This window comes from Echeneis naucrates, chromosome 20, assembly GCF_900963305.1.
Source record: "Echeneis naucrates chromosome 20, fEcheNa1.1, whole genome shotgun sequence".
NCBI lineage: Eukaryota > Metazoa > Chordata > Actinopteri > Carangiformes > Echeneidae > Echeneis > Echeneis naucrates.
This window is the reverse complement of record NC_042530.1, coordinates 18,452,104-18,474,917: the sequence shown is the minus strand read 5'-3', so window position 1 is coordinate 18,474,917 and position 22,814 is coordinate 18,452,104. Positions and strand designations below refer to the sequence as shown.

Here is a 22,814-nt window from a genome sequence, read left to right as displayed (position 1 = left end):
AGACAGACTTTAAAAGTGTAAGGCACTAATGTTAGACAGTTAAAAAATACATTGAAAGCTGAAAACTTACTGTTCTCTCATGGAGTGTACTGGCAGGCTTCCAAAATTACCAGCTGCTCTGTGCCAGGGAGGGAGAGGGAATGCGTGCACTTCACCGTGGGTTCCCACAGCAGTTTGTGGTGTCCCGAGCTCAGAAGTATATTACGTTTCCCTAAATTATTGCCTATAGGCAATTATAAGACAATGGGTGATTTGACACCACAACATTCATCGGCATCCAAAGGAAGGGCCAAGAAAAGTATTTTGGAAGTGATTGTGCATTTGAGGTTGGAGTTATAGCGCCCCCTTTTCCTTCCAAATTTGGTATGATTACTTCAGTAGTTTCAGTAGTTATTTTCAGTAGACAGTGACCACGGTGCCCGAAAGGACCTCCCCCAAAAAAACATGGCGCTTTCTGCCAAAAGAATTTTACTAAATTTAAGTAGTATTCAAGAAAGTATTAAATTAAAATAGGGCTCACCAGATTTTTTGCTGTGTGGAAAGCTTCATGCGAAGTACTTCATGTCCAATTGCTGCAAGCCCAACTGCTGAAATTCCAACTGGGAAGGCTCACTTAGTTTTTTGTTTGTCTCCAGCTCAAGCCTCCCCACAAACAGACACGCACAGTCCCTGCAGACAAGATAAGAAAGGAGAGCTATACATGAGTTCAGGTTTGTGTTTCTGAATGAACCAGAATGTTTTTTTTTTATTCAGTTAATTTTATTTTGGTCATGGTTACATATTGGCATATAGAAATAAGAAATACATTAACATGAATAGAACGGAAAGGTATAGAGACAAAGTGACAAAGCGAGCACTAATTCGGATAGCTCCCGGAGAGGGCTTTCAGGCGTTGCATGCCAACCGGCAGGTGGTGCTGTTTCTTCTGGTCCAAATGCAAAGGCTTTTTTTTTGCCAGTACATTTGAGGGTGCCCCTTGGCCATCTTTGAGGCTAAAGGCACCAAATTCACAGCTGGCAAAGGACTCCAGTGGCACTCCCTGGTGTCCCAGGCTCAGGTATCTGTTATGTTTCCCTGACACGCTCCTCTGCGCCTCAGAGCGGTCACCTGCTGAGAATAGAATAGAGCCTCTGTCGATGTTTAGGTCTATAGAAACTGTGTCTGCCCCCCAACCACCTAAATTTAGATTTAGTTAATAAACCCAAACTAAACAGAAGAGGAGCTAAAAACAAAAACCTAACTGAAAGAAAACAACCACAAATTCAGTCTCAAATAACACTGCAATCAAATGTGGACTGTTGAACATTCGATCATTAGCATCAAAATCTCTACTAGTTAACGATCTCATTGCTGATCATCATATAGATTTATTTTGTATAACTGAAACGTGGCTGCAGCAGGATGAGTATGTTAGCATGAATGAAGCTACAACCCCAACTCATGTTAACTTTCAAATCCCTCGTAACACAGGTCGAGGAGGGGGGGGTGGCTGCAATATTTCAGTCAAGCCTATTAATCAACCCTGGACCAAAATCTGGCTGCAGGTCTTTTGAAAGCCTCACTCTTAGTCTTCCCCACTCAGGAAAGGTGAAAAACCAGTTCTGAAAATCAGTATACCTTCCACCTGGTCCGTACTCAGAATTCCTATCAGAGTTTTCTGAGTTTATATCAGAGTTAGTACTCGTACAGATAAAATCATTATACTGGGAGATTTCAATATACATGTTGATGTAGAAAGCGGCAGCCTTAGTTCTGGGTTTCTTCCTGGGTTTCTTTCCCTACTAGACTCAATTGGCTTTTCCCAGCATGTGAATGAACCCACTCACTTCTACAATCATATCCTTGATCTTGTTCTAACATATGGCATTGAAATTGACAAGCTAACAATTCTTCCCCAAAATTCTCTCCTGTCTGACCATTACCTTATTACATTTGAGTTTACTTTAATGGGCTCCACAGCATTGAGGAATTAATTCAGCTATAGAAGATGTTTATCTGAATCTGCTGTGGCTAAATTTAAAGAGAACATTTGGTCATCATTCCCAACAATGCCATATCTAAATTCAAATGAGGATTTCTCCCATAAGCAGGTTGATGACCTTGTGACTAGCACTATGGCCACACTGCGTTCGAATCTCGACAATGCCGCCCCTCTCAAAAAGAAAGTATTCAATCTGAGGAGGCTGGCTCCCTGATATAATTACCAAATCCGTGCCTTAAAGCAGCCATCAAGGAAATTAGAAAGAAATTGGTGTTCCAGTAAGCCAGAAGAGTCTCTCAGAGCCTGGAAAGATAGCCTAGCTTCTATAGTTTCATCATCCACACCGTCAACCTGTCTATTAGACCCAGTACCAACTATCCCCTTTCAAGAGATATTTTATTTAATTGAGCCATTCATTCTATATTTGATTAATCTGACTTTATTTCTGGGTTATGTACCTCAGGCACGTAAGACTGCGGTCATCAAACCCCAGCTTAAAAAGCCTAATCTTGATCCAGATGTTTTGGCAAACTATAGACCCATATCGAACCTTCCATTTATTTCTAAAATCATTGAGAAAGCTGTAGCAAAACAACTACACAAGCATCTGGATGGGAACAGTTTGTTTGAAGAGTTTCAGTCAGGATTTAGAGCCCATCATAGCACAGAAACGGCGCTGGTTAAAGTCTCCTATGACATTCTAATGGCCTCAGACAATGGATCAGCCTCCGTACTTCTCCTTCTAGATCTTAGTACTGCATTCGACACCGTAGATCATAATATTTTACGACAGAGACTGGAACATGAAATTGGAATTAAAGGAACTGCACTAAGGTGGTTCAAATCCTACTTATCAGATAGACATCAGTTTGTTCATGTAAACAACAGCTCCTCCTCATGTACTGTAGTTAGTCATGGAGTCCCACAGGGTTCGGTACTTGGACCAATCCTCTTTACGCTTTATCTGCTTCCTCAAGGCAACATTATCAGGAAACACAGCATCAACTTCCACTGCTACGCAAACGATACTCAGCTGTACCTATCAATGAAGCCAAATGAAGTCACTCAGATAGTCAGACTGCAGGCATGTCTTGAAGACATAAATCTGGATGACTGGAAATTTTTTACTTCTCAACTCTGACAAAACAGAAGTTATTTTACTCTGTCTTAAGTACCTCAGAAAAATACTATCAAATCATCTCATCAGTCTGGACGGCATTACTTTGGCTTCCAGCTCCATTGTAAGAAAAATGGGAGTAATTTTTGACCAGGACATGTCCTTTGTCCATCACATAAAACAAGTTAGTCGGGCAGCTTTCTTCCACCTGCGGAACATTAGGAAAATCAGAAACATCCTTTCTCAGGATGATGCAGAAAAACTAGTCCATGCATTTGTAACTTCTAGGCTGGACTACTGTAACTCATTACTATCTGGATGTCCAAACAAATCTCTAAAAGGCCCTCAGTTAATTCAGAACGCTGCTGCACGAATATTAACAGGAACTAGGAAAAGAGATCATATCTCTCCTGTGTTAGCCGCTCTTCATTGGCTGCCAGTAAAATATAGAGTAGAATTCAAAATCCTTCTTTTAACATATAAAGCTCTTAATGGCCAAGCTCCATCATATCTCAGAGAGCTCATAGTTCCTTACTGTCCCAGCAGGCCACTCCGCTCTCTAGATGGAGGTTTACTTGTGGTTCCTAGAGTCTCCAAGAGTAAATCTGGAGGCAGATCGTTCAGTTATCAGGCTCCTCTTCTATGGAACCAACTTCCAGCATCGGTCCGGGGGGCGGACTCTAGTAATTTTCAAGACCAGGCTTAAAACTTTCCTGTATGACAGAGCTTATAGTTAAAAAGTTTAAGTCCTCTACTCTTTAGCTATGCTGCTGTAGGCCTAGGCTGCTGGGGGAAGGACTGAGCTTCTCTCTCTCTCTCTCTCTCTCTCTGTTTCTCCCTGTCTCTCCCTGTTACCCTCTCTCCCCCTCTCCCTCTGTCTCGCTCGCTCTCCCTCCTCCCCCCTTGCATGCGTTGATAAGAACCGTCCTTCTTAAAAAACACAGTTTCACCCAGTTCTAAGCATTTATACTGCATTTACTAACCATGTTCTGCCAAAGTCTCTGTCTCCCTGTGGTGACTCATCGCCATCCCATGTTCCTGCAACACCTGCTGGTCCCATATTTCATGAATTCTGTATTACAGCTCAACACCATGAACTTCATGCAGCAACATGTTCCTGCCTACACCCCCCCCCAATGCCTGTCTCACTCTCTCTCTCTCTCTCTCTCTCTCTCTCTCTCCCACTCTCAACCCAACCAGTCGAGGCAGATGGCCGCCCCCCCGAGCCTGGTTCTGCTCGAGGTTTTTTGCCTCTTAAAGGAAGTTTTTCCTTGCCACTGTTGCCAAGTGCTTGCTCATCGGGGGATCTGTTGGGTCTCTTTAAATAAATTTATAAAGAGTTTGGTCTGGACCTGCTCTATATGTAAAGTGCCTTGATGTAACTTTGTTATGATTTGGCGCTATACAAATAAATCTGATTTGATTTGATTTCAACTGAAATTGAAAGAGTTTGCGGAAAAACATTCAATGGCTGCCATCTGCCAAAACACTCCGCTCCTGCATGGCCAAAACAGAGAGACTGAGGAAGAGGTTCTTCTGTCATGGTTTTGGTTTCTATGTCGGGGTTTGAATTTTTCTGTCATATTTTGAGTTCTATCTGGTGTCTGGTGTGTTCGGTCTGTGTCACTTCCTGTTTTATTTCGAAGTCTGGGTTCTGTCGTGTCGCCCACTGCTTTACTTCCTGGTTGTCTCTCCTGTTGATTGCGTTCCCGGCCCTAATGTGGATCACCTGTGTCTTGTCTAGTCACTGTGTATTTAAGTCCTGTTTTCTGTTTAGTCCATGTCAGATACTTGTCCACTTGGTAGTATTTGTCTTGTTTGGCCTGCTGTCCGTCTTTCCTGACTCTTTACTTGTGTTTGCTTCTCTCTTCCTGAGTTGCTGCCTGTGTGTCTCTACCTGTCAGCCTCTGCCCGTGCCCCTCGGCCTGTTGTCTGTGCTTGTCTACCTGCCATCCCTCAGTCTCAGTTTTGTAGTTCTGGTTTTGTGCTTTGTCACAGTGTCTCAGTTATTTTGTAGTTTTTTGGTTTCTAACCCTAACCCTTGGTTTCACCTCCATACCCAGTCTGGCTCCTGCATTTGGGTCCTCATTCCCAAACCACCTCCCTCAACACAACACCACCCCGTGAAATCTTCCCCCAGGCCATCAGTAAACTGAACTTACAACCCCCCATAACCACTTAACTCCCCTGCTCCCCTGTCCCTCCCAACACACACTATTCTCACTCCCTTATGTAAATTGTGCATTTTATATTTTTTATTTCATATTCTATATTCATATTGCATTTCTTATGTACACTTTATTTTATTATTTCTTTATTTTATCTGTTCCACTCTTCTCTTACATGCACAGTTTGCAAAGAGTTGCTGTACGCATCTACGCGTCACTGTGGGTGAATTAGTGGAAAGTTACCTGTTTATGATAAAACATCTACAAAAGAAAATGGGAAACAGACCTGGGCTGTGATTATGAGGAGGTGGACTGGCATCATCTATTGGAACAGGCACAGACACTGTTAATCTCCACAAAATATAGGCAAATTAAATTGATTTCATAGGACATACTACACCCCTCACAGCTTATATAAAATCGACAGCAACATTTCCTCCAGATATCAGAGCTGTAGAGTGACTGATGGTGATCTTTTACACATGCTATGACAGAAGAACTTTGGAAATGTGCCACTGAATTAACCTCAAGGGTAATAAGAATTCAAATTGAACAGGACCCAAAACTGTGCATGCATTTTTGCACTATGCAAAAAATGTATTCTGATTGATTGGAAATCTGAAAATTCACCAACAGTAAGACACTGGATTAAGGAGGTTGTGTCTTACGATCACCTGAAAAGATACTATACAATGTGAGAGGCAAATATACAGCCTTTAGAAAAATCTGGGGCCCCTTCATAAACATGCTCTCTTCTCTGGACTTGGTATAAATGTGTACTGATGGGCGTATGTATAAACTGTATATACACTGTAGACTGTGTCAGTATATGAATGTAAGGAAATTGAGAGCCATACGAGGGTGGGGGGTGGGATGGGAGCCGTTTGAATGATTTTGTTTTGTTTTGACTTTATTTTTTACTTTTTACATTATTGTTTCTTTTTTATTTTCCTGTCAAATGTTTAAAAATCATCATTGTACGGTGTGTCTGTAAGGGTATACATTTATGCAAGTTCCCTCTTTAGAAGTGACTGATCTCACTCTAACAAACTGTAGATGCTTACTATGCACTATAAATATCCTCTAAGAGCTTCTGTTAATAATAATAAAAAAAAGTCCCAGAGAGCAGGGAGAGTGTATTTTATAGGTTTTACTAAATTTATTTATGGAGCAAAACATCTATTACACAATATCACGTCTTGTTTTACATAACAAATAAAAACCTAACAGCCTTAAATATGTTTTATTGAAAATGAAAATTTCATAAATGTCCTGGAACATTCACAAAATAACTATTTATAACGATTGCAACCATTAAATGCTGCCCTCAGTGCTATAACCTAAAATTCAAAAATAATTAATGCTAAACACAACATCAAAAAAGAAAGAGAAAAAAAGTCTCTCAAGACTCTCAGTCTTTCAAAGTAGTCACTGCATTCAAAGCAGTGGTTCCTTGTGTGAAACTTGCACACGTTTCCCACATTTGCAGCATGGTGTCCCTGTTGCAGTCCTTTAATGGAGGGCAATAGTTGCATTGCTTTCTTTTCTGTCCCCTTGTGTTGGCATCTTTCGGGACTTGATCTGGGCTAGACACAGATTGGTGCACAGCCCTTACTAGTGCTGCTGAAGCTGCTGTGTGAGGAAGGTGCTGTTGCTTTTCATTGCAAGGAGTAACAAGGACCTCCCCAAGTTCATCCAAAAATAATCTCCTCCAGTTCCTCCTGGTTGCCCTCCAGGGTAGGGTTCGGCTCAGTCCATATAACAAAGGCATAGTAGGCTGATACATCAATGATATTGTAGAATAGCATGAGAGGCCAGTGGGTGGTCTTGCAGCTGTATGTGCCTGTTACTTTGTCCAGGCTATCCAGTCCTCCTTTGTTGACATTATAGCCAAGAATGATGGCTGGTTTTCTGTCCTCACGAGCACTCACCTCTGCTGCCTTATGTAATGTGCTCATGAGGATGACTTCCTTGTTCTTTTGCAAATATGAGACAACTGTGGTGTCCTCAGTCAAAGCAAGCCATTTTGATTTAACATGTATGCCTTGCTTTTTCTCTGGAGCTCACCCACCTGGCTTCCCAGTGTATACTTGCATATTCCAAGCACAAGTGGATCACAGGCAGCCCCTAACATTATTCTGTACATTCCAGGCTTGCTTGGCATGTATTAATGGAAAGGACAGTGACCTGGGAAAAAAAGGGGAAAGAAAAAAAGAGGAAACTATTTATTTTTCTATTTTATTAATCTTCTGATTTGTTGAACACTATTTTGTTTTTTTTATGTTTTTTTTCAGACGAAATATAATTTCCCTTTTATCTATGGAAGTTCATAAGAAATGACAAATGATCGGAGTTAGATGTGAAGCAGTGATTAATAAAAGACAATTCTCACCTCTGAATGGAGCCAGTCTTTTGTCCATTGTGACCTCAGGACAAGGATTGTACATGAGAAGCAGCTGTTCCTCCCACTTGTCCCAGGCATGCGATTGCTACCAATTCATCAAGGGCAGGGTGCAGTGCAGTTCTTGTGTCATGGTTGTCAAATCTGAAAATACCCAAAATATTGGTCTTCCTGTCTCAGCATTCCAGACTAGAAGCAGCCTCACCTCGTGACCTCTACACACCAGCCATTATTAGAAGTCCCATGTAAGCATGCAGGTCAGTGACATCCATGTTTTTCCATTCTTCATCAGACCTTTTAGTCCTCTCAATGTTTGTCATTTCAATTAATTTTTTTTCTATTGCTGGAGGAATGAAGATTTGGAAGTTTGACAAATTGTCAGAAGCATGGAAGTTGGCCAGACTTCTGGGTCCGAGTGTCTTTCTAATGGCATTTACCGCTGCCATCCTGCCTGCAGTTCGATGTGGAATTGAAGCCCAAGAGATAGAATTGTTTTTGGACATAAATGGGTCTTGTTTGTCTGATTTGTCTTGCTGTCTGCTTCTCTTATCAGTCTTCTTCATCACAGGGGCTGTGATCGGTTTTCCTCCACATCATCTTCCTGTTCTGACATCCTCTTCCAAGTTGTTGTCAGCTTCCTCTTGTGCAGTGAGTCTTGCTGCAGTTTCTTGTGTACCCCCTCTATGATCACTGCTATGCAGTTTTACAATTACACAGTTTCATGATCCCCCCATGCACCTTCTCTACGGCAACTTGCCAAGGTGTCAAGGGGCCTCTTGAACTCGGTAAACTCCGTCCCATAGAAAGCACACACAGACATGGCCTGTAGAGTTTCATGGTTTCAAGATTCCCTAAAATTACAATTTTCTTTGATTTGACACGCACTGGTAGAGCTAAAATCCATCTGAATAGGTGTGGGTCAAATTTGACACTGATCGGACTCGGCGTGCAAAAGTATAACATTTTTCGCTTGTCACAAACACCACTTTTGTCAAATTAAGCAAATTATGCAAGCAATGGAGATCAAATCTGTTGCTGTGCTTTCACAGTTCTGTTTCCTTTTCTTCGCCTTCACCTGCTATTAAGTAATATTCATCATCTGTTGTGTCTGAGCTGCTGTCGGAAGACTCTTCAAAGGTGCTAAGGTTGGAAATGTAATCTCTGGAGGGCAAATGCCCTCTGGCTGAATGGCTCTGTGTTGATGGTGGTACTCCTGATGAGCTTGGAAATATAGGTGAGGAAAGACCTGGAGGATTGGACAGTCGTCTGGATACTGGTGATAATGGAGGTGTTGGAGGTGGTGTTAGGGGACCCTCTGTATCCCATGCAAACTGACAAGTGTTCATGTTAGGGCTCCACAGATGGGACTTTGAGGCTGTGGTAGTGACAGGTTGAAAAACTGACACCCCTGAGCTCCAGCCTGCCAAGTGCCTGGTCAGGGATTGAGGGAGGGATCTTGATCTAATTTTACCAGGATCACTGTGAAAGTATGGGATACAACAGTCACTGAGATGCTGGGAACCACATTCCAATGTGGTCCAGTTAGGTGTGAGAGTCCACAGGTCCCAGTCCTTGCCTGATCCTCCACAAGTCAAGGAAGACCCTGAGAGGTCCCCCACACTCATAAATCTAGATCCAGTGGCGATGCGTCCAGGCCCTGAGGGTCGACTAGAAAGTACCGAGCTGACAGAAAAGGACCTTCCAGGCTCAATTCCATACTTTAAGTCAGCATAAGAAGATTTCCTGAAGTGCTCTTGACCCTGTCCTGGACCTGGACTTGGAGGGCCTCTAGCTGCCCGGCTTTTTCTTGAACCCCCCAAGTTGATTCTATCTCCTGGACCACATGGTGAGGATGATTCCTTGCAATGCTGCAGCTTTGGGCTATAGAAAACATTGTCATCTGTTGCCTCAGATGTAGACAATGGTGAAAGTGGGGAAAGAGAGTGGGAAGGGGATAATGGGGTCCTGGGATTGGATGTAGACTTCCTGCACTGACAAGGACAACTACTTGATTGGTTTGAGCTCCTACTAGGACTGGAGTCTCTAAAGAGGGAGAACTTCTGTCCTGCACAAACCTCCTGGTCATCTCTGCCATTTTTTGAGGAAGCAGAAAAATGGTTTCCTGCCACTGTGTCATCAATAGCCGAAGGTGATATAATAATGCATTTGTTTGGTGTTGTGTTTGTACCCTCTGATACCTTTTCTTTGTCCTTCAGCACCACCATCCCCTCCTGCACAGAACGCATGTGGGATGACTTTTTCCATTTCCATGGAAATGACAGATCGTCATCAGTCCATCTAGTGCTTAATGTTTGCCTCAGTCTGTTAAGTACTTGGTCCATCTTGTTGTTGGTTTTGTTGTGTCTCTGTGAGTCAGACCTCAACAATGTGGAATTTGCTGTGCTGACACTTCTCTTCATTGCAAACCAGCTTCTCTTTGGGCTTTGCTCACTGCTGCTTTCCTCTGAGAAGAATTTGCCTTTACCCAACACACTCTCCTTCGTTCTTCCGGAGCAGCCCCCATCAGCCTGGAAATGACTCTCTGATGAGCTGCCACCCCTGGAGCTCTGATCTAAATGACTACATAGTTTACCTGACATTTCCTTTCTCTGTACTCTGTGAAGTTGTTGATTTGACTTGTTCTCCACAGAAAGCACAGGATTTGTACTATCTTGCAAAGGTTCAGGCATGGTGTTGTTTAGGGCAGCTGCGGTGATATATACTTTGGATTTAATGTTGTAAACCAGTGTCTCTGTTATACATGTTGAATTGGAGCTGTTTACCTCATCATCCTGTGAACACTGTGCACTAATATGAAATCTGTTGTTGACAAGTAATATCTGGCCATTCTGGTGATCTAGGCTGCTACTCTTGCTGTAATTACCGTTGATTTGATCTGTTTCAGGAACCATACAGCTTGAACCTTTTTGCATCACAGCTTTGTTTTGGAAAGGTAAACATAAGGTCTGTGGTGGTCTGAAAAGCAACAGACGAGGTTTGGATGCTGGTATGATCATTGCTGCACGTGGATCAGTGTTTAAAGAAAGAAGTGAACTAAAAGTGGGAGAGGCTGGTTGGAAGAGTGGTGATCTCTGTGAGAGGGTTTTTGTTTCGCCTGGTGTTGACCTACTAGACATAAGAATGCAATATGGCGTGGTGCTATAACGAAGTTTATAAGAACTTGAAAAGTCAGGAGGTGAGGTGCCGCAAGGCATAGAGGAACTGCACTGGGCTGTGCCAGACTCCTGCTCCTGCCTGGGTGTTGTTAAGTCCTGTCTTCCTTGGTCAGTTTTCATCAGAGGAATGTCACATGATTTATGCTTGGACTTCTCATGCTCTCTGCATGTTATATCAGCAGATACAGATGCCACTGATCGATACTTCCCTCCTTTTACCACCTGTATGCTGGTGTTTTTGGGGGAAGGAGAGCAGAGAGGAGGTGAAGTTGGACTGTTCGGTCTTAGAAATGAGGGGACAGATGGAGATAAAACACTTTGGGGGGACTTGGGAGTTAACAGACTTGTTGAGACTCCAGATGGATCTGGCTTAAAATTCTGCAGATCTATAGAGTCCCCTTTCATTGCTCGCCTTACTTTCTTTCTCTCTACTGGGTGATGCAGTGTGTTTAAGTCTCTTTGTGCACTGCTTGAGAATATCTTTCCTTGCCGAGAGCTAGGATTTGTATAGGGATTTGGCCTGGTGTGTTTTAAGGTTGCAGGGTGGGTTAGAAGAGAGGGGAGAGTGGTAGTAGTTGGAGAAAATATACTGACAGGAGTGGCAGGGGGAGTAGGGATAGATGGGCCATGGCCTGGTTTAGGAGAGGAGGTGATGGCTTGAGTGAATACAGGATTATAGCTTGTTTTAGAGATATCACTGGCTGCGGGGATCAGGCTGGACACTGTTTTAGGGCAGAAGGGCTTAGGCATGGAGTTGTACTTTTTCTCAAAGCGAAGAGGCACAGCATTGGATGTGTTGGTGAATTTAGGTGTTCGAGGAGAACAACCAGTCTGTGATGAGAAAGGCTTAGTAGTTTGAGAAGAAGCCATTGGACCCATTGGATGGAAGGGGGAATTAATAATGGTGGTTGCAGGAGGACAAGACCTGTTAGTAAACCTCTCAAAGTCCTGATTAAGATGGGATGCAAGGATGCTGTTTGTTTTAGATGAGCAATAATTATTGTGTTTCCTGCTGCTCTCATTTAAGTTATTCAAGCTCTTGGGATTTAGAGAAGTAACTGGTGTTTCAGCTCCATTTGAAGTATAATTAACGTCACACTTGCTGAGAGCTTGAGAAGAGATCAGATTTGTTTGTGTTAAAGTTCTTCCAAATTCAGGCAAAAACAAATCTTTGGGCAAATGATGAGACTTTTGTGGTTGTTGAATGTTGAAACTGGAGCCATAGTGCTGTCTGACAGGTCCATCTGATTTGTGGTCAGGTGAATCCTCAGCATTTCTTTGTTTGAGGTTGTGAGTTCTTCCCCGAGTCTCCATAACAACATTCATGTTGCCTTTGTACACTGACTCCGTTGAGTTATTCTTGGCTCTGCTGTGAACATGATTACTGAGTCTTTGACTTGGTGAGGCTGAGTAAATATTTTCATTGCAGGGCATATAGACCTGATTTTTGATATTGGACGTCCCATTAGGGGTTAGAGGGGAACTCCCTTCTGGGGTAACTTGTTTCCACCAGGAAGTGGATGTCAGGGTGGTCCCTCTAGGAGGGGGTCTGGTTTTTGGGAGGGCGGAAGGATCATATGGGGAATGCTTCTCGTAGCTTTTTGTATTTTTCTTACAACATCCAAAGTCCTGTTGCCTCAGTTGGGGTCCGCTCCTTAGAAAAGTCAGTTTAGGATCTATTTGAGTTTTTTGGGTAAAGGGTGTTTCTTCTGTGTTTGTTGGAGAAGGTGAAAAGAAACATGATTCAGGTATGTTTCTTTCTATGAGGTTCAAGGATGACGAGGGAAGGAAAGACTTTGTTTCAGTCATCCTGCAAGAAATGGATGGTGGAGAGAGATGACATTTTGGCCCCTCTTGCTTAATATTATTGTGAAAGGCTTCAGAGAGGTGGGTTGTCAAAAGATTCCTGTTTTGACCAGTTGGTAAAGGGTTTTCCTTTAATACAGTTGAGGCTGCATTAGAGGACCTTCCACTGGAGTTGATTCCCCTTAATGTCAGAAGTAGACTGCTTGTTGTTGGTTTAGTGCCTAAAGGTGAGACATGCCCTTGAGGTTGTACTTGAATAGTTTTCTTTTGCTCATTTGGGTCAAGGCGCAGGGAAGATAGTGGAGATGCATTTATTACCGTAGTGCTAAAATTACCTGCATCTTGTTTCTTGTTGTAGATGCTATCAGAGCTTACATCTAGAGAGACAGGCATTTTCCTCCTAGATTCACAGTCCAGTCTTGCAGGACCACTCTGTACTGACCAGTCCATGGTATTCCTCTTGGTACCCATTAATGGCACTCTTATTTGAGGCTGGAATCCATCTACGAACCCTGTCTCAACACAACGTGGGTGCACAGTCTCTTGAAAGTGTTCGTGCGAATAGTTTGATGCAGTGTGCGTCACATCTTGTAAACTGCCCAGGAGTAGTGAATTTCCAGTTCCTTCAGTTCTTTTGGTCTGTTGCAGTTGGCCACTCCAGTGGGGAGCAAGGACTGTGACCACTGTGGAAGATAGCATGGTTACAGCAGGGTTGGATAGTTCCTCCAGAGGATCCTTTTGGTCCTTTATATCTTCCCCCAACTCGCCAGATCAAGAGCAAGGCCAGAAATGGTATCGTCACTGGTAATAGGCAATTATTTTCTGTTGCTGATTGTGATGCTCGTCCGATAAACTGTTAAAAGAATAGGAATTACTGCAGAGGGTGTGTTGCAAAGAGCAATTTGCCAAACAATGGCAGTGCGCATTTTAAGATAAATTCAAAATTTAGCATTACTTAATCAAAGTGCTGGCACAGCAAAGTAAAGTATGCTAGCAGAGGACAGAGCCTTTTTCAATAATTCTGTTCCAATGGATCGGCTATTTAAGAGTTACAGACATGGATAAACATATTTTTTTGACAGACAGAACATTTCCAAGGATGGACATAAGCACATACACCCTGTCCCTTCTGACTCTTAAAACAATAATCCATCACCAATGTTTTCACACACTGTCACTTCTGCATTGTTTGTGGATTTCTGTGGTTTTATTTTTTTATTTTTTTGAATGAATTGATGTACCTGAGTAATACTTGTTATGCCTGGTAAACTTACATCCCATTCACAATATGTTTTTTTATGACCAAGACCATTGAGAATCCTTACCTGGCAGGAATAATCCTTATACTCAGCTTGCTGTGCCTCAGTCAAACTGGTGAAACCAGAGAGCAGATACATAAAAGCCATTAGACATAGACCAGCTTTGATTAAACATTTGCTGGATTGTGTTTTTCACATAAAAAAATAAATACATTGACAAGGTAGTTGATCACAGTTGATTACATTGAGCTGTGATGAATCTAACAAGCACTTGACCTGTTCCAAGTCAAATCAGCACAAAGGTAGAAACAGACGTTGATAATAAGGGCACTATGTTGAGACTTTATGAGCATGATCGTAAGGGTGTAAAATAATAGGATTAATGATTTTACTGCTGGGATAAATGAAAAAAGGATCTCAGCAATACTAAGTGTTATATGGGCTTTCAGAGGAATCTTGTTCCTTTGACACACCCAGGCATTCTGTACTGTAAATGTAAGAGAGCTTTCCTATAAAAACATTTAAGATCTGTAATGTGGATTAGCAGGACACTCAGCATTCCTCAGTCCCTGGCCAAATAGTTACTACTGTGACATGAACGCTGAAGTCACACCTCACAATGATTTATCAAAGACAAACAAGCCATCTGATTAATGACCTTTATTAACACATCACTGGCACAGTGTGTGTATCACAGTCTTATGCAAATTGCTGCAAGTGAAAGTCTTGTGTGAGAGCTGACATGAAGCAAAAAAATATAAATTTCTTCATATATGCCTTAAATAATCTTATTTTTTGCTCTGCTGCTGAAGCTGATTATATGAGACTGGTTAATCGTGGGATTATTATCTTTGTATTTTGGATTCACTATGGAATATTAGCCCAGGTGGGGTGGGTCACTTTTGATGTACTTCCTTGGGTCTATGGTGTAGTTACTTAGTTAATGATGAAAAATGTAATTGAAATGCTGTGACACCGGACAGCTGCTGAATCCTGTTAAGTGATGAATCCTTAAGAAATGGAGACAGTTAAAGGGTAAAAAAAAGGTGAGCTCATCGTATGTATAGAGAAAACCTATCACAACAAGGGCTTGTGGGCATGTATACCCAGAAGAGAACTTGCTTTACATGGTTAATTCTAGACACATACTCAGGCCTTTTTTTTTTTGTCTTTTTTTTTTTTTTTTTACCTTGACTGACTAGTACTAGTTGCCTTCGTCGGTCAGGAGTGAGATGTTTAGGGTAGAGCCGTTGAGAAAGTTGTGTCAACTCCATAGACTCTAATAGCAGAATCTATGGAGGAAAATCTTTAGACTAGTCTGTGCGGAGCGAACAATAGTGTATCATGGAGGTTCAAACTTTTATAATCGTATTTATTCACAGTGTTGCCCATTCTTTGAGGTATATTGCAATAAAAATATGTAACGGCGTAAAAAGTTTAATCTGTCAGATTTTTTAATATTCAACTTGTGAGATTGATAAAATAAATCAATCTCACAAGATGAACAAAATAACAGGTTATTTTCAATAGTCAATAGTCAATAGTTCATTCCTGATAATTCTCTTGGGGGGACAAAAAGGTTCTTATGGCCCAGCGTTTGCTGTATTCAGCATTAAGTCCTAGGGAAGTATTGTAGGCTGATGATGTATGGAATAGCAAACAAAGTAACCATAATAAAATCTCAGTCAGGTAGGTGAGAGAAAGGAGAAAACTATGGTTATACAACAACAAAATGTGAGGGTCATGTAGCACTTTGTTAAACTGTCCTTTAGTATCTGTTTCACAAATAAGGACATACTACTTCTTTTTTCACATCAGCACCATATTATCATCAGTATTAGGACTTTATTAATGTAATATTACAATGTTTTTATCTTTGAAATTATTACTTGCTTTCAAAGTGGCCTTAAAACACCCATCTAATTAACAGACCAAAACAGGGTGAAACAGTAGTGCCAAAGAGTGACCATTTTTGAGGTAGATCTAATGGCCCAGGAACTTCATTTTCTCCTTTCACCCAAAAGCCAGACATACAGTAAATCTACAGGCTTTTGGTTAGGGGCCACTGATGGTCTATGGCATGTGAACAGTTTCCCAGGCACAAAAATACCAGGGAATTGGTGGGGTCCAGAATCACCTTAAAGCTACAAAGTACTAGCTTAGAGGAACCTAGTTCGCTTAGCTATGGACTAAGAAACACAGTACTGAACTAGCTTACAATTAAGGTGAATGTGTCCCTTTTCACCTGCGTGGAAAGGAATCAGGCTTGTGTGTCGAGACGAGAGAGGAGGCAAATTAGGGTCCAGATGTCTCCTGGATCTGTGTATCTGCACCAGCACTCCAGTAAGGCTCCTTCTGTCTCCTTCTATCCTGTCCAGATATCAGAGCTGTAACAGATTCAGAGCAGGTGAATTTGGGCATTGTGTGTGTGTGTATGTGCGCACACATGTGCAGGTATATGTTCACCTTGTGTTCCCTCCTGGTTGAAGACTGGTGGCTGATGGTCTTGGTTTGTTGTGATTTTGTCACCTTGGTGTGCTTTCTGGTGAGCTCTAAAAGACAAAACATGAATTAATTATTTTGCTATTTCACACATTCACACCTTCTGTCTATCACTTGTGTATAGATAAAAATTTGCTGCTTCCAGAACTGAGACCACTGGCCCTCTCCAACCCCACTGAGGTAGCTGTGTTTCCTTACTGGGGGAGCAGGATCAATAAAAAACTAATTAAACTATTATGTGGTTATTAAAATTGTTTCATATTATATGATTACTCGTTTAATGATCTGAAGATCATTAGATTAATGAATGAAGAAGCCAACCGTGATTCTCTCTTCTTATCACTTTACTGACTGTGCCTCACTGATAAGATGTAGTTGCATAACAATTCAACTGCCCATTCAACACTTTCTTACAACAAGAGCTCAGTCACACACCCACTAACAAATTCTAACATGCACATTTACTGCTACAGTCCATGCTACCAGCAAACCAACACGCATGAAAGTGACACAAAAAAGATTAAAATATGAATGTAGTGTGTGTCAGTGTGTGTATGTGACCATCACCAGTGCTACATAGAAACTAGTTTGTGGATATTCATTGAATAAAATTACCTATGTGAGCTGGTTGGGTGGAGCAGTGCTACACCACAGTTAATCTAGGGGGAAACACACTGATGTCACTCTCTTTGATCTCACTCAGTGGCTAATCAGGTCCCAGAGGCCTGATGAAATCTGTGGTTATACTCAGAAACCTGGACCATAACTTTGGTTCTACCTGTCAACTGCCCTCAGGATGAATTACTACCTTCATTAGAACATTACATTTGTGAGGCCTGACATGACGGGACATGAGAGAAGGAAAGGGAAATATGTGAAGGGAGGAGGAAGAATATCCTACATTTCAGCAGTGACCTCTGTGCCAAGACCAACACACCTTTCGTTTGTTTTTAATCCTGCCTCTGCCAGAGGCAATACATGAAACCTCACATCAGCCCTGTAGAGTGCATCCCTGTAAATGAAGCAGTGAGTGGTTATAGGCCTGTGATGGTGGGGAGTATCTAATCACTGCTATTAGCACAGCTATGTTGAATTGGACTTCACCAGGTGTTTCTTTCAGTCTGTTGATTAAGTCAATAAAAATCACTGCTATGATTTCTAAAAGATTCTTATTAGCAATAAAGTCACACAACAAACAAACCTAATCCTAACATTTGAAGGAACAGGAATGAACCAACATTAATTTTGATAAACAAAGAACAGATGTTAGAAACTATGTTAGATTTTCTTTTTTTTTATACTTATTTGACTGATTGGTGTCTGGAGTTGGGTCAGGGTTAGTCCAGCCTGCAAACTGGTTAGTGTTGAGACTTCAACAGTAATGGCTGGGATTCTTTGGTTTTGTTTTCACAGCTGAAAACTACCAAGAAGCAGTTAGAAGCTAATTATTCCAGGTGACGTAAATTTATTCATCAACTAGATTGATTACAATTAATTCTGTAATTCTCTGTATGTCACAAACTGAATATGGTTTTATATAACTCCAGGACTACAGCTAAGGGCTGATTCATCATTAGTTTATTAGTATGGTTTAGCCTTTGAATATTACTCTCACTTATTTGTTTGCCAATAACACAATAAACTGTGATAGTGATTTCATTCACTATTAATTTCACATACCATCACAGTGGATAACAAAGATCAGAAAATATCAAAATATGAGAAGCTGCAACAAGCCTGTTATTATTTCTGCAAAGTGTTGATACATTAAATCATTGACCAAAATGATTGCAAATGCCTGACTTTAAACTGTTTTTTGACAGTCTAAAAATGGTAGTCGTCAGTCAGTCCTGCAGTCCAGATATTGTTGGAGCTGCTACAGTTAATACTGAAGTCATTTCTTCTTCTTCTTCTTGCTACAGCAAGTCAGCTTCCTGTGAATTGTGTGATATTATTTGGCTACAGTTTTAAGCCAGATGCCCTTCCTGACACAACATTCCTATTTATCTGGATTTGGGATAGACACAAAAATACCATTGGTTTGTGGGTGCCTTGTGGCTGGGCTCCCTTTCAGTAAATTGAACCCTGTTATCCATGTGACAGGTGGAGATACTGTCCACTATACTAACGTGGAAGACAGTCAGTGCTATAGTCATGTAACATTCTTTATCTGTATGTGTGAACCTAGTCACTGTTTTTCTTTATTTTTTTAATGACTGGCTATTATTTGTATGAGGCTGGCTGTGGGTGTGCTCAGATCTGACAACTAACACTTAAGCACAAGGGCAGAGCCTGCACTGGAGTGTGGGTGTGGACTAAGTAGTAACAAAACTCATGTAGCTTTCCAATTATGTGCAAATGATCTACACCCTAAACGTCTTCATATGCATCAAGATGCAACTTAATAACTTTAAAGTGAGTGAATCCTTGTGATGTAAAGTAAGGTGAGCAGGAAAAAGACAGACTTGCTCTATCTCCTGCCACACTGCAGAGCTGTATATCTTGTAACTGTATAATGCCAGGACTAGATGAGCATGACCTATACATAATCAAACAATGCAGTTGGACTGAAACAGAACAAGTAGTAGTAATGTTGAAGTGTTATAGTAAAGCAACACTAGCACAGGTGAAAAATTAGCCTGAGATTTTTATCGACACACACATGCTCATCTATATTCAAAACCCAGGTAATACATCAGGTTTAATGATTTAAATGATTCATATTACACTAAACGTTTTTTTTTTTTTTTTGCGTAAGCGAAGACGAGAAAACACTTTAGAAAAGTAGCGTTAGCGGCAAATTACATCGAATACAGGCCATTAAACTACATTCGCTTTAAGAACAATTAGGTGAAAATACGTTTTTCCGGAGTCAAATACGGTCAAATACAGAAAAAGACAACACTTCAGTGAGCAAACGAAGACAGGTTTTTCAACAGGTCGATTAAAGTCCTAAACACATAGAATAACTACTCTGTTGTTAGCGATCTTTAAATATTTTACCTGGCAGCAACAGACCGTGCAGTCCCGTACTGAGGCGTCACTCTCTTTTCTACAGCTCGGAGCTCCAACTCTCCTGCGTCATTTGTTGACATCTTCTCTGAACTAATTCCGTCCTCCTCTCGCAAGGACAATCCATCTCAAAAATGAGGAAACCCTCAGCAGATGAACTGGGGACAGCCTGTTGTCCGCTCATGCAAGTATCAGGGTGGAAGAGATAAAGTTCACCATCTGCCATCACAGGATAGCCCATCACTACTGCTCTCTGATTAAGTTTCGACGCTGCTAGACGCTCAGCGCTGTTTTATTACAGTTCAAACGCTAAGTACTGAAACGTGTTAGCAGGTACAGAAAGACAGTTTGTGCAAAACCAACAAACATCTTAGCAACACTCGTCTGAATTCCATACCATTGTTTGAGATAGATAAAAGTGGGTGCTAAAAAAGTGAAACCAAAGTATTGCCTCTGTTTCTTACCTCAGTAAACAATTTTCTTAATAGTATAATCTGTTACAAGTTCAGAGTTGTTTTCGAGAAAAGGTGATTTTTACAATTTAATCTAAACTACGGCCCATTTAGAAGAAACTAGAAGATAAAGTTGTGTGGGCTATGCATGTGACCATTGCTACCCCGTGATTTACAGGCGTACTTCAAACAGCCACTTGCTGGAGAAAGCACAGATAAGGGCAGATCCACCCCTCATGCATTCTCGGGTTTACACAGGTACACTACCTGTTTAACTGGCTTTCGTTTGGTAAAAACAAAAATGGCAAATTACAAAATTGATGGTTCAAAACAACTGCACTTCATTCATGCTCTTCTATTTCTGCATCATAAAAAAATCTGCATTACCTCTTCTGCAGTGCAGCTATTATTGTTGTTATACTCAACCATGTTTCATCAGTGAGTTAAAACACACACACACACGATATTCTGAGTAAAGACGATTGTATGTAAAAATTCATGAAAGCAGCAGTTTAAGAAACACTCAGACCAGCAATATCCTGTTACAGAGTGATACGCCTGAAGAAGCTCAACTGCTATTTCAGTCCTCAGTGCTAACTTGTTTAGCAGTATTACCTACTGACACATATGATAAACGGTCAGACCGGAGCTGTACCCAGACTTGAGCCTGGCTCACTGCTAACGGAAACCACACGAGGTCACTACTGACATAAAAATACATATGTGAACGTTCTGTCGTGAAAGCACATGTTCAAATGTCGGTCATTATATGACTTTCACAGACAGGATAGGGGGAGGGGCAAGGAGAACGACTATCTTCTAAATGTTTTGTTCCTAATTTATTTAATTTTCTGCTTCATCTTCAGGTGTCACATGCATTTTATCCACAGATCATTTTGGGATTTAGGGTTCGCCGTTATTCAGTGATTATAAATCGCTGTCATGCTTTGGTGGAACCACCCCCCCTACTCTCCCGCAGAGGATGCAGGACAGCATGCCCGGTCCTGAGCTCTGACTCTTCTCGGCTCAGGAGTGGCCTCGATCATCCTGAGGTATTGCCGTGGGATCAGCTTTCTTCTTTCTTCTGGGTTTCTTCTTCCCAATCCCGGCTTGTGACACCCTGAGGAAACACTGGAGACAATGTGAATTATGTCCACGGAGCTGCACCTGGGGTTTGATTCGGAGTTCGATCGGATTTTGTCGTCGTGATGGATTCACATGAGCGCATGGTGGTCAAACTCCTGGTTGTTTGGGTTTTGGGTGAGTGTGATGTTTTAAGCTTTAAAATAATACCACAATAACATAAACAATAACATATAGTATAACATATAATAATAACATCTCACATCGCATCGAGCCACTTCACGGTAGCCTATTGCAGATTCACAGATTGCATGCCATGAGCGCAATCAACCGTATACACTTGGTGGCTACAGTGCCACAGTGGGTTAGGATGCAAAGTGCACGTAATAAAGATTGCTAACAAGTACCAGGATTACCCCTCATGTCACAAAATTATAGACACCACGCCCAAGAAGACAAATCTGACTTATATTAAAGATCATTTCACATGATTTCATCATGTGAATGGTGACTCAATCCAACAGCTACTGAACCTTAGACTCCCATTTGGCCCGATATACCAGAATCACCTGAGTCCTCTGTTTTCTGGGGGTCTGACCTCTTTCCCAATTCAGATATGAAATCTCTGACTGACCTGACAGTATATTGAGGAATTTAGGATGGCGGCGAATCCATTAACACCACATGCCTCCGACAGGGCAGGGTTAGTATAGGCTAGAGTGTTACTTAATGGCATTTACCAGATTCTGTAACCCCAGGAGCAAATATCCATTTTCCTCTGTCCTGCGTAGTTCATCTCCCTGTGTCTGCAGCCACTGCTCCTGAGCAAGTGGCATTGGTAGCGAATTTAGCAAAGTTAGCTAATCATTGAAAGATTCTGCAGAACTTCAAAATTAAAGTTTCCACTTTTAATAGCTCACAAACAGCCCCTCCAGTGAAAAATTAACAGGTACAAATGTCTGTCAAAACAGATTAAGACCACTAAGACCATCTATTTAACTAAGTTGTTCAAACATTACACATTCAGCTACATATCAGTGGAATATAATTTGTTAGTAATGAGATCAAACTTACATAATTTATGGACAAAGTGATTTAATTTTTAAATACATATACATTCTTAACCTTGACTGTACTGATTATGTTAGGTGTAACTTATTTGAGACTGACACCCTCCACTAGTGGTAGGATATTAACAGGTAAGACATCTCAATTTATAAGAAAATGTGGAAGTAACTGCACGACATAAGAATATGTTTTAAGTTTGTCAGAAAGGCTGAATAGAGTCAGATAGTCCAAGCTCAGTGGTGAGGTTGTTCCAGAGCAGAGAGTCCTGATTGGAAAAGACTCTGCACCCAGCAGACAACTTCAATTCTTTGAACAGATAATAATGTAAGTTTTCTGTGAATGAAGAGTTCAAGATGGATTTTAAGGTAGAAGAAGAGCATATAATAAGTTAATTTAAAGCTCTAATTGTCATCAAAAGAACCTTAAAGTATGACTTGATACGGATGGAAAGCCAAACTACATTGCAACTTTTCCATTCCATTTCATTCCATTGATGCACTTAAAAAAATGTTTTGTTCAATAACATTGGAAACTTAAGGACATACAAACATAAGGAACAACTACATTTAAATTATGACCTAAGACATTAAAATAATCAGATAGCAGTTATCATTGTGTTCACCAAATGATTCATTATCAATAGAAATCAATTAAAAATGGTGCCTTGTTGGTGCAATCCTCAAAATCCTGAGACAGATTATAGATAGGCAGACAGATTGTAGCTTGTATAGCTTTTAGGTACAACTCAGCAAAGGAAACGCTTGTACTTTGCTCTACCCGTCTTCTGTC

At 41.2% G+C, this 22,814-nt stretch overlaps 2 protein-coding genes across 7 annotated transcripts in view; one reads left to right on the top strand and one right to left on the bottom strand.

Annotated features, from left to right (window-relative positions):
• Positions 1–6,401: 6,401 nt before the first annotated feature.
• LOC115061233 (uncharacterized) lies at positions 6,402–19,704 on the bottom strand. 4 transcript variants are annotated; one of them, XM_029529516.1, is made up of 7 exons: positions 19,414–19,437; positions 17,348–17,422; positions 16,375–16,460; positions 16,127–16,295; positions 13,975–14,020; positions 7,659–13,502; positions 6,402–7,453 (listed from the first exon to the last, which is right to left on the bottom strand). In XM_029529516.1, exon 6 carries the CDS (start codon positions 13,346–13,348, stop codon positions 8,711–8,713), a length of 4,638 nt encoding a protein of 1,545 aa, XP_029385376.1. In that variant the 5' UTR covers positions 13,349–13,502; positions 13,975–14,020; positions 16,127–16,295; positions 16,375–16,460; positions 17,348–17,422; positions 19,414–19,437; the 3' UTR covers positions 6,402–7,453; positions 7,659–8,710. The 4 variants fall into 4 exon arrangements, with proteins under 4 accessions (XP_029385376.1, XP_029385375.1, XP_029385377.1 ...); XM_029529515.1 differs by lacking the exon at positions 17,348–17,422 and having other exon boundaries at positions 19,414–19,704; XM_029529517.1 differs by lacking the exon at positions 17,348–17,422 and having other exon boundaries at positions 16,154–16,295; positions 19,414–19,704.
• Positions 19,705–20,663: 959 nt separating this feature from the next.
• LOC115061234 (receptor activity-modifying protein 3) overlaps positions 20,664–22,814 on the top strand; it is a 37,959-nt gene continuing 35,808 nt past the window's right edge. For 2 of the 3 annotated variants that reach the window (XM_029529519.1, XM_029529521.1), the window contains exon 1: positions 20,665–21,134. In XM_029529519.1, coding sequence (XP_029385379.1) covers positions 21,083–21,134 — 52 coding nt within the window. In that variant the 5' untranslated portion in view covers positions 20,665–21,082. Of the gene's footprint in view, positions 21,135–22,814 lie in introns of all 3 variants that reach the window. The other variant, XM_029529520.1, reaches the window with a different exon arrangement.

Bases quoted from the DNA above. Each gene is read 5' to 3' on its own strand.
- LOC115061233 (XM_029529515.1), bottom strand. From the start codon at position 13,348: ATGCTATCTTCCACAGTGGTCACAGTCCTTGCTCCCCACTGGAGTGGC.